Source organism: Nannobrachium achirus (genome assembly GCF_963921795.1).
Source record: "Nannobrachium achirus genome assembly, chromosome: 24".
Classification (NCBI taxonomy): domain Eukaryota; kingdom Metazoa; phylum Chordata; class Actinopteri; order Myctophiformes; family Myctophidae; genus Nannobrachium; species Nannobrachium achirus.
The window spans coordinates 38,253,985-38,271,315 of NC_137831.1; the positions used below are offsets into that span (position 1 = coordinate 38,253,985).

The 17,331-nt window shown below is 43.5% G+C and overlaps 1 protein-coding gene across 1 annotated transcript in view; it reads left to right on the forward strand.

Annotated features, from left to right (window-relative positions):
• LOC308280499 (sodium/potassium-transporting ATPase subunit alpha-1) overlaps window positions 1–16,183 on the forward strand; it is a 54,186-nt gene extending 38,003 nt beyond the window's left edge. The window contains exons 12-22 of the mRNA XM_080720783.1: window positions 178–353; window positions 829–965; window positions 2,008–2,158; window positions 5,245–5,413; window positions 6,312–6,466; window positions 7,285–7,408; window positions 12,368–12,513; window positions 13,463–13,593; window positions 14,400–14,501; window positions 14,728–14,819; window positions 16,075–16,183. Of these exons, the coding sequence (XP_080576909.1) occupies window positions 178–353; window positions 829–965; window positions 2,008–2,158; window positions 5,245–5,413; window positions 6,312–6,466; window positions 7,285–7,408; window positions 12,368–12,513; window positions 13,463–13,593; window positions 14,400–14,501; window positions 14,728–14,819; window positions 16,075–16,103 (1,412 nt within the window). The 3' untranslated portion in view covers window positions 16,104–16,183. The remainder of the gene's footprint in view (window positions 1–177; window positions 354–828; window positions 966–2,007; window positions 2,159–5,244; window positions 5,414–6,311; window positions 6,467–7,284; window positions 7,409–12,367; window positions 12,514–13,462; window positions 13,594–14,399; window positions 14,502–14,727; window positions 14,820–16,074) is intronic.
• Window positions 16,184–17,331: the final 1,148 nt, after the last annotated feature.

Below are 17,331 nucleotides of genomic sequence, written 5' to 3' on the forward strand. Positions count from 1 at the left end.
CTTGTCGTCACACAGATCCGATCAAAAAACCATCCATTTCGCAGCGAAAAGAGATCTGACGTATCTCGGCATTGGTGCAGAATGCTTTTTTTTTCTTTTAAAGGCTCGTTATATCTCGTCATTGGTAGTGAGTGAGTTAACCGATTCACATTTTTTGTTTTTGCTTTCCCCGTCCAGGTTTCTGCCACTACGACCTCCCAGACGACCAGTTCGCAGAGGGCTTTTCGTTCGACTGCGAGGAGGTGAACTTCCCCACCGAGAACCTGTGCTTCGTGGGCCTCATGTCCATGATTGACCCTCCCCGCGCCGCCGTGCCCGACGCCGTGGGCAAATGCAGGAGCGCCGGAATCAAGGTAACGTCCTGCTTATCCTATGAAAAACTGATGTAGAGAGAGAGAGGGAGGGAGAGAGAGAGAGAGAGGAATTTGTAATTTCTTATGCCACATTTAGCTACTATTGTCCCTGAACTTCACATGAAAACTGCTAGCCTAGCCGCTAGCATAGTTTTGGGAGAGGGAGCGCTTCAGCTCTTTTGCTACCAGCACAGCTGATATCTTTGTTTGAAGAGACCGTGCAGTAGTACTCATTATTTGCACGGGTAGAGAGCTATTTCAACAAATCCGTTTTCTTCGTCGGAACTACCTGTTGTATATTGCATAGCAAACTGTCCTTAAAATGAAGGGAACCGCTGGCTTATATCTCTAAAGAAATGTCTAGCTCCATCATTGACGTAGCCGTAAAACTGGGTTTGTTTTCTCGTGCCTGAAACCCAGCAGATCATGTGTACAACTGTATAGTTAACTCCTCCCTTCTCCATCCGCCCCTCAGGTCATCATGGTGACAGGTGATCATCCAATCACAGCCAAGGCCATCGCCAAGGGCGTCGGCATCATCTCTGAAGGCAACGAGACCGTTGAGGACATCGCCGCGCGCCTGAACATCCCAATTAACGAAGTCAACCCGAGGTATCCGCTCTGCTCAGAACCAAGCATTATATCGTTGTGTACAAAGCTCTCAAAAGCCTGAGTTAGGTGAAACGATGAAATGACCCAGAAATGTTTTCAAAGTGAATCCCTATAACCCAGGAATCCTCAGTGTCTTAACACTAATAGTGCCTCTTAATCTGAAGGTTGCTTGGTGCCTCGGTGCCACGCCGTTTCCTCCATAGGCCGCCGCTATTATTTTGAAGGGCTGGAAGGGGGTTGTTTTAGTTTTTTTGGATTATCACTTGACGGCAACGATTACGTCATCTAGTCACATGACAGTGTGAGCCCAGAAGAGAACATGGCTGCGCCCAGCGTTTGTGTACAGTACTGGAGAGTGGAGACCATCCTTTGTATAAGAATGTCCCTTTTGGAGAAAATGAGGTCTCTTTATGGGCCTCTCAATGGATTTACTATGGAGGACGTTAACTTCGCGTGCACGCCCGACGTGCGTTGTAAACAAATCGCGGACATTACCGATGCGGGCGGGACCGGAGCGACGTACAGTAAGTAATAATATCTTTACTGTATATACAGTAAGATTGACAGTCCTCACCGTCAACGGCGCCATGGTATTAACCCTTTCAATGACGGTGAGCGCCGTCTACAGCAGCAGAACAGTTAAAGGACAATTTAATTTTTGTAATCATATTTTAGATTGTAATTAGAGGAAAGAAAAGTGTTAAAATGTTTTCATTTACTGCTTTCTATCGCTTTTTGAGATTTTGGTAATTTTCTAAAAAAGAAAAAAAAATTCTGGCGATTCCTTTATTACTATTTACAGTATCACTACTAGACCCCATAAGTTACATCTGCCCATGAAAGATTGCAGAGCACCTTGGGAATTGGGATATTGTGTCTAAAAAGACATATTTAGCCACTTGTACACATGCCCCCAACCACTGAAATCAAAATCATTAAAATCTCTAAAACGATAGAAAGCAGACAAAGTTGTCATTTAAGCAACAGAACGGCCTCCTAATTCCGTTGTTTGTTTGTTGTTGTTTCTTCCCTTCCCTCCCAGGGACGCCAAGGCCTGCGTGGTCCACGGTGGAGACCTGAAGGACCTCTCCCCAGAGCAGCTGGACGACATCCTCAAGTACCACACGGAGATCGTGTTCGCCAGGACCTCCCCTCAGCAGAAGCTCATCATCGTGGAGGGCTGCCAGAGACAGGTAACCATGATTAACATGGGGAATCACTTCTTCTAGCGCCACCATCAGGCCTATTTCTGCAAAACACATTTTTGGACACTGCTCCTACTGATTTTGGCCAAAAATCACGCAAAGCGTTACACAGCATCTCTAAAGTCATGTCATCAACATGGATCTGTCCCATTTCCCATATTCCCTCCGGATTTGCTACGATTGCCTTGTAAAGATTGTGTATGCGACATGACTGTTGCTTATCTCCTGATTAGGGAGTCTGGAATTTATGTTGCGCTTTTCTGAGTGCCCAAAGTCGCTTTGCAAGTGTGTGGAGGGGCCGGGGGGGGGGGGAAGAGGGTAAGTAACAACTTTATAATTAAAAAACGAAGATGGGTAAGTACGATAAGAGATGAAAGCAATAAAACATCTCTCTCAGTCTCTCTTCGACTCTCGCCGTTTCTCTTTGTCTCTCTCTGTTTCTCTCTGTCTCTCTGTCTCTGTCTGTCTCTCTCTCTCTCTCTCTCTCTCTCTCCGTGTGCCATCGTCTCTCGGTTTCTTTGTCTCTCTCTCTCCCTCTCTCTCAATTCAATTCAATGTTGGCATAAGAAAACAACCTTAACCCTGATAAAAATAAAAAATAAACAGGTAAACAGAGCTGTGTGACATTGTAACTTCGAAAACTATCTCTCAAAACCATGAGAATTGTGCATTTGCTGTCAGAAACAGTTATAGAACTACATAGGAAAGGTCTATATCACTCATTCGATCTATCTCTATCTCTCATGGTTGATGTGTGTCTGCCATGTCTAATGCGCCGCGCACGCGCGCCCCCCCCCCCACACACACACACACTCCGACACACCCCCTAGTGATATCCGTGCCGTAAAATAAAATCAGGGGATTAATCTTTTCTGTCACACTGTTGTGGATTAAGCCGGAGAGAAAAAGTGGCGCGACTAAAGAAACTAGAAATCAGTCACTCAAAAAACTAGTGCCAAGACCTCTTCTTTTGTCTCTGAGGATCATGTGTTTTTAATCATAATTATTTAATTTCTCTGCTCTTTCAAGCCTCGGTCCCTCACGTCATATCGTTACTGTAGATTGTAGAACAAGAAGTCATGTATGTCCCGAACCGTTACTTTTCAGAAATGGAAAAAACAAACCTGTGTTCCAACATGGATATTTGGTCATTATAACCTGTTTGGTGCCAATCCCGAGTTCCCCGAGTTTGTACCCTACCTGTGCCAACCCGAGTTTCCCGAGTTCGGGCAGTTTTTGAAGATTTTCTTTTTCTTTTTCCAAAAATATTTTTTTCAAAAATGTTTTTTGGACCTCAAAAAATGTATTAGGCATGATCGCGATCGCGAAATTGCATGTTTAACCCCCATACCAACCCATTCTTTCAAACATGGCAGCCATGTTGTGGCTGATATCTCATGAATGCCTGAACGGATTTCCAAGCGGATTATTTTTGTTTGAAAGCTGTGAACAGCGTGCACACACATGGCGCATGATCTATGGGAGTGAATTACATGGAAGTCTATGAATTACATGGAAGTCTATGGAGACCATGGCATTGCGGACCTTCAAAGAGATTTAATTGATAGCAACAAAAGTGTTTAAAAAAGAAAATTGCATATCTTTGCTATCAGGCAGAAACCTCTCATCTCCATATTTTATGATCGTACCACAGCGTCACACAAAAGCATCAAAAGTAGCAGATCTTGCTACTTTTGCCAGTTTAAAAAAAGTGTAATCCTTAAAAGTACGTTTTGGTTTCCACCCGACAGGGATCATATATGAAATGAAAACTAATTCATGAAACAACGTACCAAAGTGTAACTTATAAAATATGAAGATTCAAGGTTTCTGGACCACAGCCACGATATGTTTTCCAGGACACATTTACATGAAGCCTTTTCTCTTCCCTCCCTTTGATAATTAATTCAGTAAGAGCCTTCCTTCTTTTGTGGCTTCTCTCGTCGTCAGCTAAGTGTTTCTCGCCGCTGCCAACGCTAACCAGATAGGTTTTTGTTTACTATTGGCAGCTGAAAAACTAGGACGCCAGCTGGGCTGGCAAACGATCAACAAGAACATGAATTATTCCTGAAAAGAATTAAATAAAAGACAGACGGTCCATGTAATGGAACTGCTCCTACGGTGGAGCGAGATTCAAAGAAAAACGGAACATTTTAAATCTCTCTTTCATGTAACTTAAATCAGTGGTACGATCCAGGCATCCCCTTGAGGGGTTTCCAGGTGGACCTCATCAAAAATACGGAACAGTTTAGACACACTAACTTTATTTTACACTCATATATTCGAAAATAGACTTTTTAAAGCTATACTGTGTAAGTTGCTAAACTAGTGGTCAGTAGCGGTATTGCTTTTTTCGGACGTTTTTCGCCCAGAGTCGTCGCGGACCACCGCCGCGGACCACCGGAGTGGCGCCGCAAACCACCGCGACCGATACGAATCCGTGGAGGTGTAGAACGCATGGTAAAACGTAATTTTCTGGCCAGGATTTGGGGAATAAGAGGTTAAGAATCCTTCAGATCCTTAACCATGGTAAACACTGTAGCTGAGGGAAGCTACTTCCTGAAACTACGGCAGATACGCCTGTGATTGGCCGGTAGTGTACCATGTGTTTATGATCCGCGATATGATTGGCCAACGTATACACAACGTATACAGATGATGCAGATGACGTCATTTTGCCACGAAATTCTCCCCCCCTCACGGCTCATAGAAAACATATAAAGAGAAGGCTTTAGAAGCTGAAATTAACGGAGTGGGGGTTCTAAAACTTTAGCGATTTAACAGTTAGGACAATTTTAAGATTTGTTTTATAAAAAAAGTTACATGGTATAAGTTTGAAAAATCTTCGAAGATTGGGAAGATTTTTTTTTTTTTAACACAAATCTTCTCTAGGGGGGGTTCCAGACACAATCTTTTCAGATGGAGGTCCACGGCCAAAGACATAATTATACATTTGACGGTCCTTGACATGAAAATGTTAAAAGAACCACTGCCCTTGAAGCCATTTCTTTCCGTCTCACTCCCACACACGTCTTTTCTTCAGACAAACACCCAACTCTCTCTTTTCTCTGCAGGGAGCCATCGTGGCTGTGACGGGTGACGGCGTGAACGACTCTCCTGCCCTGAAGAAGGCCGACATCGGCGTTGCCATGGGTATCGCTGGCTCTGACGTCTCCAAGCAGGCGGCCGACATGATCCTGCTGGACGACAACTTTGCTTCCATCGTCACTGGAGTGGAAGAGGGTGAGAAGAACATCTGGGCACTTGATGGACCCATTATGTCAGATTTAACCGCCTTACAGTGGGATCAGCGGGGATCGCGTCGCGTGGAGAGACAAACACTATCGCTCCACGAGTAAACGCCGAGCGGTATTTCACAAAGATGACCACAATCCAGCTCTGGCCCGCCCGCGGGCGTGTCCACGGACAAGCAAGTGTGCGAGAATTTCACGGGACCGTGCCCGCTCGCCTCGCTGCCCCTCAACTTCTCCGCGCGTCCCAAATAATTTCCCGCCTCTCATTGAAAATTAATTACTAGGGGGCGTGAACCGCCTGAAAGGTGCTTAACACTAAGTTTCACACACGTGTCGTACAGTGAAATCTACCAGCTCACGTGTTGCGGTGCCCAATACAAAAAAGAAGAAAGAAAGACATGCCAACTCCGGTTTACTTCCCGTATCTGCGTGGAGTAGGCCAGTGGTTCTCAACCACTGGCCCACTGGACGTTGGGACCAACAGGGGGGTCACCAAAGTATTTTGGGGGGGGGGGGGTCCCCAGATGATTAACATAATGTGCAACCTTGTTTTCTCACTCAACAGTAAACAAACCAACATAACGTTTAAGTGTATAGAGGGTATCTGCACATTTCTAAAGTGACAATTTAAGGACTTTTTAATACTTCTAAAATGACAAATTATTTTTTTTTGACTAATTGTCAAATATTAGAGGCAGCAATTGTGAAAATAGCAAGTATGTTTCCGCTTAGCCTTGTCTCTCACTTCCAGGTGTCTCTTCAACCCTTTCTAGTCGTAATCAAAGCAGGGATTGACCAGCTTTCTAAGTAACCTGAGTTGGAAGAGAAGAATGTTTTGATTGTGATGTCAACTCATTGTCACATAAATGTATTATATTTTTTGCCAGGTCGCCTGATCTTCGACAACTTGAAGAAGTCCATCGCATACACCCTGACCAGTAACATTCCAGAGATCACACCCTTCCTTTTCTTCATCATCGCCAACATCCCCCTGCCTCTGGGAACCGTCACCATCCTCTGTATCGACCTGGGAACTGACATGGTGAGGGTGAACTTGAATCGTTGTGCACTGTAACGTTCTTATCCCTACTCTTGCCAGCTTTTCCAGCCCACTTTCACACATGAAAACCCAGTCAAAGCACATTAAATGTTGGACAGAAATCCTGTTCAGGCACACTGATCTTTAAGATCTTGTGAAGAATGTGTTTACTCATTGACTGCGATTTTGACCCCCCTTCTTTTGCGACAAACTGCCAGCATTTTGTTTACCTTTTAACGTGGGTGCGTGCGTGCACATCGTGCACGGCGACTCACGGATCGTGTTCGCTCTACGAACCAGCCGTGATAAGCAACAAAAAACAACAGCCCTTCATTATCCATAGCGACAGCATCTGTATGCCTTGTGTATGTTGCGTAACGAGGAAGTGAATGCGTTCAGAGACAGGATACAGGGGGTTGTTGTCCTGCCCCCTGTTTCCCCCTGTTTCCTGTTTTCTGGGAATATCCATATCCGGTTTAAACGGGTAGTCCGGACTCTAGGTGGAAAAAAATTATGGCAGATCGGCGATCATACTTTAATTGTTTTATTGCGATTACAGCATATTGACAGCTCGTCACAGGCGCAATGGACAAACTTATATAACTCGTCATACTTCGTCATAGGCAGTTAACATAGTGTGCCACTGAAAATTATGGACTCTGTCCCCTGTGTGGATCATTACGACATTATCACAGAAACCGAACCTTTTTTTTGCCAGCGTTCTCCAAAAACTCTGATTGCATCTCTGATTCGGTTGAAGAGCCACAGGTCACCTTGCAGACTTTGCCGACTGTGTTTAATTGGTGCTGTGCTCTCCCCAGGTCCCTGCCATCTCCCTGGCCTACGAGGCAGCCGAGAGCGACATCATGAAGAGACAGCCCAGAAACCCCAAAACAGACAAACTGGTCAACGAGAGGCTCATCAGCATAGCTTACGGACAGATCGGTAAGTTAACGCCTAACTTCTACAAATGAACTACCGGTATATAAATAAATAAAAACTTGATGGCCTATCTCTACGAGCTTGTAGATGGGCTATTTTCACTATATTTGTACAAGTATAATACAGGGTCAAGTGGTCAAGAGGATTATAAAAAATATATATTTTGTGTCAAAAAAACAAACCCTCAGTTGTTGGTTCTTTTTTTTTTTTTATAATGTATAATAAGGTAATTTATACTCTTTATAGTACTGTAGCACACCGGTGTAGCTTGCCGGAAAGAAACGATGGACTAAGTACAGCTGTCAGAGCAACTCAGGCCGCAGTGGCTATGTGGTAGTGTGGCCGCGTTCCCAGACTGCCCAGAGTTGGTGTCAAAGTGTCCTTGAGCAAGACTCTGAACACCCAATTGCTCTCGATGAGCATGTTGGTGCCTTGCATGGTTTCCTCCACCATCAGTGTATGAATGTGTGTGTGAATGTAATTCACAATCTATGTGACGTGCCTTGGATAAAGGCGCTATATACGCTACAGATCCTTCTCGAAACATTTTAATATTGTGTAAAAGTACATTTTCATGAAACTGTCATATATTTCTTGAAACCTTCATATATTCTAGATACATTGGACATTCAGTGAATTATTCCAACCCTTTTTTAGTTAAAATTTTGAAATTTCATGGCATATATATATCATGAATTTCAAAAGTCCATATTTCAAAATATTACACCATTACACAAAACCACTCAAAACAAGGATTTATAATAGCGAAATGTCAACCTTCTGAAGAGTTGTTTGAAAACAGTGGGAAGTTTCCGAAGTCAGTTATGATTTGGGGTGCTATCATAACTGACTGTCGGGTAAAAAATCAAATGTTCATGTTTTTTCAAAAATAGCAGATTTACAAGCTTGCCGCGCTGTGAGCTTGTATATCTGCTATTTTTTTAACAGTTAAAGCATGCAATAATAATACGCAATAATGCATACCCGTTCTGAATGGGTTAAATTGAAGTAACTCTCACCAAAACACTATTAAAGAGAGTGTAAAACACTTTATATGTAATTTACTGGACATACCATTGATTACTCCATGTGGTTCAACACGTACTGCAGGCCTGTTTCATTGCATTATCTATGTCGGGACACCTGGAGATGACAGCAGGGACATGCTGGGCCCCTGATTCAGCCCGGGAAAAAGAGTTGGAGAGGCCCTCATTGCGCGCTGTAGAGAGAGATCTCTCTATAGTGCTGCTGCTACTCAAAGATTTGCCATTTCAGATCATGACAATCCAGTGGGCCAATTACTGTAAATGAGTTATATTTCGTCGTTGTCGGGTGGAAACCTTGTATGTCCAAAACCGTTTGTTTTGTATTTATAATTTTAAAAATGATTTAAACTAGTGAAACAGCCGATCTACAAGCACACAACGCCTCGCACATCTGCTGGTGCGAGGCGTTGTGTGCTTGTAGATCTGCTGTTTTCACTACTTTTGTGCAACGGCCTTGTAGATGAAGCAGGGCTTTGCTTTGTGAAAAAATGTATCAATTTGAAACTTGGAGATACGAGATTTACTTTGTTGGTCGTCCAGCCCCCAAAATGGAAACGGGAATCAACCGGCCGTTCGGGAGTTGTCCCGCTTTTCCCAATGGCCAGCGCGTCCCTGGATGACAGGCTTGTTGTTGGCGGTAGAATAGAAGTGGCCCGGGAGCTGGCTTCTGTCCTGCTGACAGCTGTGGATGACGGCTGCCTCGCAGATTAGGACAGTGGTTCCCAAACTGAGGGTTCGGACCCCAAGGGGGGTCCTCAAACAAAACAACACATTTGTCAGTAAACAAACCAACATACAGTATAAGAGTATACAGGGTATCTGCACGTTTCTAACGTGACAATTTATGACTTTTAAGACCTTTAAGCGGTGCAAACCGCTCCCACCGCTCATAAAAACCAACAACAAAAAGCCAATCAACGCTTTGCAGTGTGCGGCGTCGTGAGCTTGTATTTCGACCATTTTCACAATTTATCTGTGGAACAGAGTCAAACTACGTGTAAGGCCTGCAATTCCAAGTGCTTTTCAGGGTGGGATAGGATTATTTTTGGGGTGTCGCTGTCTGAAATGTTTGGGACCCAGTGGCTCAGGCAATATACATACAGTCCTGGAATCAAAATTGCTGGTTCAATCTCCAGCTCTCCCTTGGGTTACTTTCAAAGCAAACAAAAAAAGCTGGTAAAACAAGGCCAGTGGCGGAGTGAAGTGTCCTTGAGCAAGACACTTGAACCCGTAACTGCTCCAAACCGTGTGTGTGTGTGTGTGTGTGTGTGTGTGTGTGTGTGTGTGTGTGTGTGTGTGTGTGTGTGTGTGTGTGTGTGTGTGTGTGTGTGTGTGTGTGTGTGTGTGTGTGTGTGTGTGTGTGTGTGTGTGTGTGTGTGTGTGTGTGTGTGTGTGTGTGTGTGTGTGTGTGTGTGTGTGTGTGTTGCACATTGAAATGCGCTTTGGACAACGGCTGTAGACATGCAGACCGTACTAGATTGTTCCAGGAAGGCTCAATCAGTGTCTGGGTGGTCCTGAGATAAGTGGGAGAGAGGCATGCACCAGAAATAGGCTGCATGGATAGTAAGTGTGTGATCCTTGAGTGATGACAGGCCGGTATCTCGGGCTTTTCGTTCTTTAGCCCTCTTTGGTATTGAAGCCAACAATAGGGTTGACCCTCCCACTCCCCTTAATCTTCTCATAAGGGTCTCGGCTAAAGTGCCTACATTCCTGTTGAACAACACGTCTCCTTGTTTTTAACCCCTTGTCTTTTGTATGGTGTATTTTAAAACATGTGAATGTGGAAAGGGAAATTCCACTTTTAGAACATATTGCATGAAGGATGCTATAAGACTTATGTTGTAACCAGAAAAGTCTAATGCCTCATTCACACTACGAAAAGCCAAGCTAATGGTTTGCTTGGTAATTCAGTGTATTCTCTATGCAAACCAACTTTTAAAATTTCCGAGCTGAAAAAAAAAAAGCTTGGAAATGTTTAAAGCTGGTTTGCATAGAGAACACATTGAATTACCAAGCAAACCATTAGCTTGGCTTTTCGCAGTGTGAATGAGGCATTAGTCTCTTAAAGTAAGTAAAATCTCTCAAAGTAGTTATCTGATTTGAAGTGAATAGACAGTGGTTCTCAAAGTGGGGTCCAGGGACACTCGTGGTTTCCTTGAGGGTGTTCCAAATAACCCCTTACAACTCTTACGGGTCCATTTTGTTCCATTTGTACATTCCTGGAGTTATGGGGGTCCGGTCTGTGAAATTAAAAGGTTTGCCTACCGCTGCTTTCCGACCCTGATGCCTCATAAATGATGTTTTATGAGCCCCAGAGTGCCTTGAATGGCATTGGCATTGGTCTGTGGATGCACTGATGTGTCAGAAGGGAGATCTTGTATTCCAGTGGTTCCCAAACTTTTTAGCCTGTGACCCAAAAGAGAAATCGGACGTTTGCCTGGGACCCAAACTAGTGAAAATAGCCGATCTACACTATTACTATAGTGTATATCACTATTTATTTATTTATTTTTTGATTTATGGAACTTCTTAGATTTTTATTCTATTTTCTCATGAAATTACATGGATATCCACGACTTTCTGCATTGCGCAGAAGGTGTGCGGCAGCTTCCGGCGGCGCAGCCGAGTGTGATCTACAAGCTCACAACGGTTGCATCTGCGACGCGACATGAGCTTGTATGTCAGCTGTCCTCTGTGTCCCACAGATAATGCTACAGTAAATTCTCACGGGAACAGGTGGATATAATTGCATTTTTGGTAATAATATATATATATTTGTTATGTTTTATTTAAAAAAATGTAGGAAACTTAAAATGAAGGGTCCCATTGTTTGGAAAACAGTGTAGTATTCTGTTGGGAAGGTGATGGGGAGCCAGTGAAGTGAACAGAGGGGTGCGTGTGATGTGGTCACATTTTCGCACTCTCATCAGTGTGTTTTCCTTCTCTTCACAATTTTATTGCAACTGTAGGTCGCATTTACCATTAAAAACCTGCAGCTCCTGTGCGTGCGTGAGTCACACCTCGTGTCACACATGTCACGTTGGCCAAGACAGAATTAATTTGCACTGACCTGTTCTGCCCATGTGCACGTGCCCATGTGCGCGACCTCGCCCATTAGGGTGAGGTTGCTTCTCGCCCTTAGTTGTATTGGTTTATCCACAAGTTTCCGACGTCCCACCGTACATTTCGCAGAAGGTGTGCGTCAGTTCCGGTGTCGCAGCCGAGTGTGATCTACAAGCTCACAACGGTTGCATCTGCGACGCGACGTGAGCTTGTATGTCTGCTGTTCTCCGGATGTGTCCCACACGTAATTCTACTGTGAATTCCTGTGGAAACGGGTGGATATGTTTTCTTTCTCTCTCCTCTACAACAGTGGTGGAAAAAGTACTCACAATTTTTACTCAAGTAAAAGTATCAATACTCCAGTATAGAAATACCCTGTTACAAGTAAAAGTCCAGAATTCAAAAGTATAGGCATCAAACTGTACTTTAAGTACTAAAAGTAAAAGTACAAAATGTTTGAAAATAGCAGATCTGCAAGCTTGTAGATCGGCTATTTTCAAATAGTCACAGTATAAAATAGGGCTAAAGTGGTTCAGGTATGTTTTATACTATTTTAATTTATATCTGCAAAGTAACTAGCAACTAAAGTTTTTTTTTTTTAAATGTAGCGGAGTAAAAGTACAATATTTGGATCCGAGATGTAGTGGAGTAGAAGTAAAAGTATTGGGAATTGGAAATAACTCAAGTACAGTACAAATACCTCAAAATTGTACTTAAGTACAGTACCTAAGTAAATGTACTTATTTACTTTACACTACAGCTCTACAGGTATGATGAGCCAGACCCTGGCAGGGTTCTGATCATATTTATTTATGTATTCCCTCCCTCCCTCCCTCCCTCCCTCCCTCTCCAGGTATGATCCAGGCCCTGGCTGGGTTCTTCACGTACTTCGTCATCCTGGCGGAGAACGGCTTCCTGCCCTCCACGCTGCTGGGCATCAGGGTGGACTGGGACAACAAGTTCTGCAACGACCTGGAGGACAGCTATGGACAGCAGTGGGTCAGTGACACTCTTCCATCCATTAACGTTAAACCATGGTTTTCAACCTTCCTCCTCATCAGGCACGTGCACACATACATGTAGACATCAAAGGGGGAGTGCCCTCTCCAGACCATAAATGCAGTTTTTACTATGGTGAAAGAAGTGCAAATGCCCTCTTCCCGTGCCATACCTGAAGGCAGCATTCAAGAGAATTTGCCTTGTCCAAACTCTCCTGAACTTGAATGCAGCATCTCATGTTGAAAGAACTGCCCTCTGTGTAGAAATCGGCATCGAAAATAGCCAGCCTCCAAGCTCACAACGTGTCGCAGCGCGACCTGTTGTGAGCTTGGACTTCTCTTCACGCTTTGTTCCTCATATCAAGGTCCATTATTTAATCTGCATTTGAACCACAAACCACCATTTGATGAGATTTTACCTCTCAGACCCAAAACTTATTATATTATATAATATTTTGTTATGGTTGGATGAGATTTTGTCCACAATTCCAAGCTGTATTGATGTGGTACCATAGAAGAGATAACAGGCAAACATTGATCAAAATAACAATTCTTCTACATTATGTAATTGTGTAGACTTTACTTTGTGTAAATCAAGTAATGTAGATCTTTAACAATAATTTAACTCTTAGGAGCATAAAATGAAACCGGTCCCTGGACCGCTGGTTGAGAACCACTGCATTAAACCAAAGATATTCAATTATTAAAGATAAGCCATCCCAATATTGTCTGTCAGTACTTTTGAGTGAGTGAAAAACGGTGACTTTGCAACAGTGGGTTGTTCAACAGTGTTAAAAAAGACACAATTGCATGATATCCTACTCCAAGAGTGTGGATTTGATTATCATTCACCGTATTCACTGTCGAGTCTCATTCACCCTATTCACAATAACTGTCCCATTGGATCTTTTATAAATGAGTTCCACTGTGTTGTCGTTGTCCCGTCACAGACCTACGAGCAGAGAAAGATCGTAGAGTACACGTGCCACACGTCCTTCTTCGTCAGCATTGTGGTGGTGCAGTGGGCTGATCTGATCATCTGCAAGACCAGGAGGAACTCCGTCTTCCAACAGGGCATGAAGTGAGTATGGCTACCACATAGGGCATTCACCAATAGTGATTTTTAGTATTCGAATTATTCAACCTCAAAGTATTCCAATAGTCGAATATTCGACAGGACCAAACTGGCCAAACTGTCAAATATTAAGTAAGCAAGAGGCGATCATTGTGAAAATAGCTAATCTACATGCTCACAGGCGTTGTGAGCATGTAGATCTGCTATTTTCACAATATTTACCTGCGGAACCGAGTCACATTAAATGTAATGCCTACAATTCCAAGTGCTTGTCAGGGTGGGGGTCCCCAGTTCAGATATGTTTATTTTGGGGGTCACGGCCTAAAAAGGTTTGAGAACCCCTGGTATAGAGCATTAACAAATTCATCCACCAGGGGCACCAGGGGCATTCATCCACTCATTGTTATGACTTCCTATCTAGTCAAGTTTTATAAACTATATATATTTTTTAAAGGGAAAACCATAAAAAAATTAAAACAAACAAATATTCGACTTCGGTGAACAACGTCGAATAGTGACTTTGATATTCGAATATTCGAATGCCCTAGCATGAAGTGAGTATGGCTACCACACGGCAGCAGTTACATTCCGGGGGGAGTTGTTTGCTTTAGGCTCTGCAGGAGTCTGGTCTATAGAAATAATTAGGGAAAGTCAGCCGAGTCTTTGACCAATCTGGAAACTAAATGCTTACCAATAGCTTTCTTCACAAATGTGTTCATAAAGGTGTCTACTATCACTTCTGAACTTTGTCAAACCCAACTCCCTTGGGAAACTTTGTGGATCCAATGAAATGACACACACTGTGCCTCCAGGAACAAGATCCTCATCTTTGGACTGTTTGAGGAAACAGCCCTGGCCGCCTTCCTGTCCTACTGCCCTGGCATGGACGTCGCCCTCAGAATGTACCCCCTAAAGTGAGTAGCGCGCGCACGCACGCCTCACAATGTACCCCCTAAATGAGTAGCCCAATAACTCACACACACACACAATATAATTTACTGATTGACGCTCTTTTTTAATTTATTTTAATATGTTGGAAATAAAAAAGTCCAGAGAACAGAACACTGAGTTGCATCATGTCTTTTTCAAGTGAACTTGCCCTTTTGGTTTCTGATCCGTGTGTGTTTTTTGTGTCTCCAGACCCAACTGGTGGTTCTGTGCATTCCCGTACTCCCTGCTCATCTTTATTTACGATGAAATCCGCAAGCTGATCATCAGACGCAGCCCAGGAGGTTAGACCACAAGACTCGCCTCTCACTGTCTGTCTCTGTCTCTCACTGGCCAGATCCCAGATGTCTGTCTCTCTCTCACTGGCCAGATCCCAGATGTCTGTCTGTCTCTCACTGGCCAGATCCCAGATGTCTGTCTGTCTCTCACTGGCCAGATCCCAGATGTCTGTCTCTCTATCACTGGCCAGATCCCAGATGTCTGTCTCTCTCTCACTGGCCAGATCCCAACTGTCTGTCTCTGTCTCTCACTTGCCAGATCCCAGATGTCTGTCTCTGTCTCTCACTGGCCAGATCCCAGATGTCTGTCTCTCACTGGCCAGATCCCAGATGTCTGTCTCTCTCTCACTGGCCAGATCCCAGATGTCTGTCTCTCTCTCACTGGCCAGATCCCATTAACACTCAATGTTTAAGCGGTGCCTGCCGCTCCAATGTTTGACCGCGTGTGTGCGTCTGTCCATATGTATGTCCGTATGAGTACGGCAACACCAGCTGCAGCCACCCAGTGGTGCTGTTGAGCAGGCTGCACCGCTCATTCACTCTAAAATGTTTCCCCTCATGACTTCACATAACGTTGGTGTACGCGCATAGATAACTGCTGTGTGCTTTATGTGTAAAGTCCTCAAAATCTCACATATTTCGGCTGGTCACCAATGTGACCATGACACCCTGCCATGTTGGAGGACGGAGAAAGAAGGCAGATATTACGTTTTGGGATCTGGCTACTCTGTTTTGGCAACCACAACAAACATTATGCTATTTTTTTTTTTTTACACGGGACGTCACAAATTACATTGGACAAACCAGATGCATTGTTTGAGTGTATGTAGCTACTTTTCAACATTGTCCTCAGGAGGCTTTTCTAAACGGAACATAAAAAAGAATACAAAGAATTTACATTGTAATCCAAATCTGATCAGACCCATTATGTTAACTGTCAAACTAAAGCAACATAACCATTGCAATAACTCCACCGGTCATCAGATTATTGTCTCAGGAATCCGTCAAAAACCTAAATTATCTGTCAATTCAAGGCTTTTTGTTGGGTGAACTACTACTAAGTTTCAAAAATCGTTCCAAGTCAAGTTCACACCAACTATAGAAATACAATGGTGAAATAGTTTTAATTCTAGCAGTGCGAATGACGCTTTAAGGCACTGTCCAAATGTGTTCTTGCGTATTCCTCTGAACTGAAGAGAACGGAACAGACCTTGTATCTAACGCCTGCGTGTTTTTGTTTTTCTCTCCCTGTGTGTCCCAGGTTGGGTGGAACGAGAGACCTACTATTAGAGGGTGGCAGGGTCGATCCATCCCCACACCAACACCACCCGTCCCCATCTCCTCCGTCAGCCTGCATTCTCCTCCCCTCCTCCAGTCTTTTTAATTCTCTGCATGAATATTTTGTCTTGCTGCTCGGAAAAAAAAAAAAAAAAAAGAAACGATAAAAAAACGTTTTAACCTGCGATGGGGAAGATAAATAAAACCCAATTGGAAGGTGTTTTTTTTTTATATTAGAGCAGTGGTTCTCAAAGTGGGGTCCAGGGACCCTCATGGGGGGCCCTTGTGGGCGTTCCAAATGGACCCTTAAGGTTCTATAACTCTAGCATGCAAATGGAACCGTGCGCTCTCAGAGTTATGGGAGGGTTCTTGAAATGAATATGTTTGAGAGCCACTGTTGTTTAGAGAATGCTTGATACTATTACTACTAATAGACAAAACACTGAGACTGATGAAGAAGATGATGTTGTTACCATGCTAATGATGTTATGAACACACTGACATGACTATGCGTGCCTTGTTTATGAAACAGGACCAATATTTTATACATGTTTTTAACAGTTATGAACGTTCAATAAAAATACGCTCGAGTCAGGTCCCACCTGGGTGTCTTGTCTCATTTTTTTGTTGTTGCAATGGACCCTTTGCTAAACCCCAGCCCATACGTGATTGTCCAATGCTAGCTTAGCAACCTTAAAATGTCTTAGTTGTCAGAGCACACACACACACACACACACACACACACACACACACACACACACACACACACACACACACACTCTTTTAATCATCTATTCATGTCCTCACACAAGTGCACATACGAGGACACAAATATTATAGGTGCAATAAGGTTTAATACGCTTCCAATCCAACTTTATTTATAGAGCACATTTAAAAACAACAGAGTTGACCAAAGTGCTTTACAAAAATCACAGCAAATAAGAAAAAAGAAATAAAAACAAAGATAAACATAAAAACACTGATGGGCATAAAATAGAAACTCAAAAAACAAACACAGATAAAATTCACTCTGGATTAAAAGCTTGGGAATAAAAATGTGTTTTAAGACGGGTTTTTAAAAACAGTGAGTGAGGGTGCCAGTTTGATCGTGAGGGGGAGTTCATTCCAGAGCTTAGGGGCAGCCACAGAGAAGGAGAGAAGGCTCGATCACCCCTACGTACTAGATTGGATCTAGGGACCACCAGCAGTAGCTTGCCTGCTGATCTCAATGTCCTTTTGG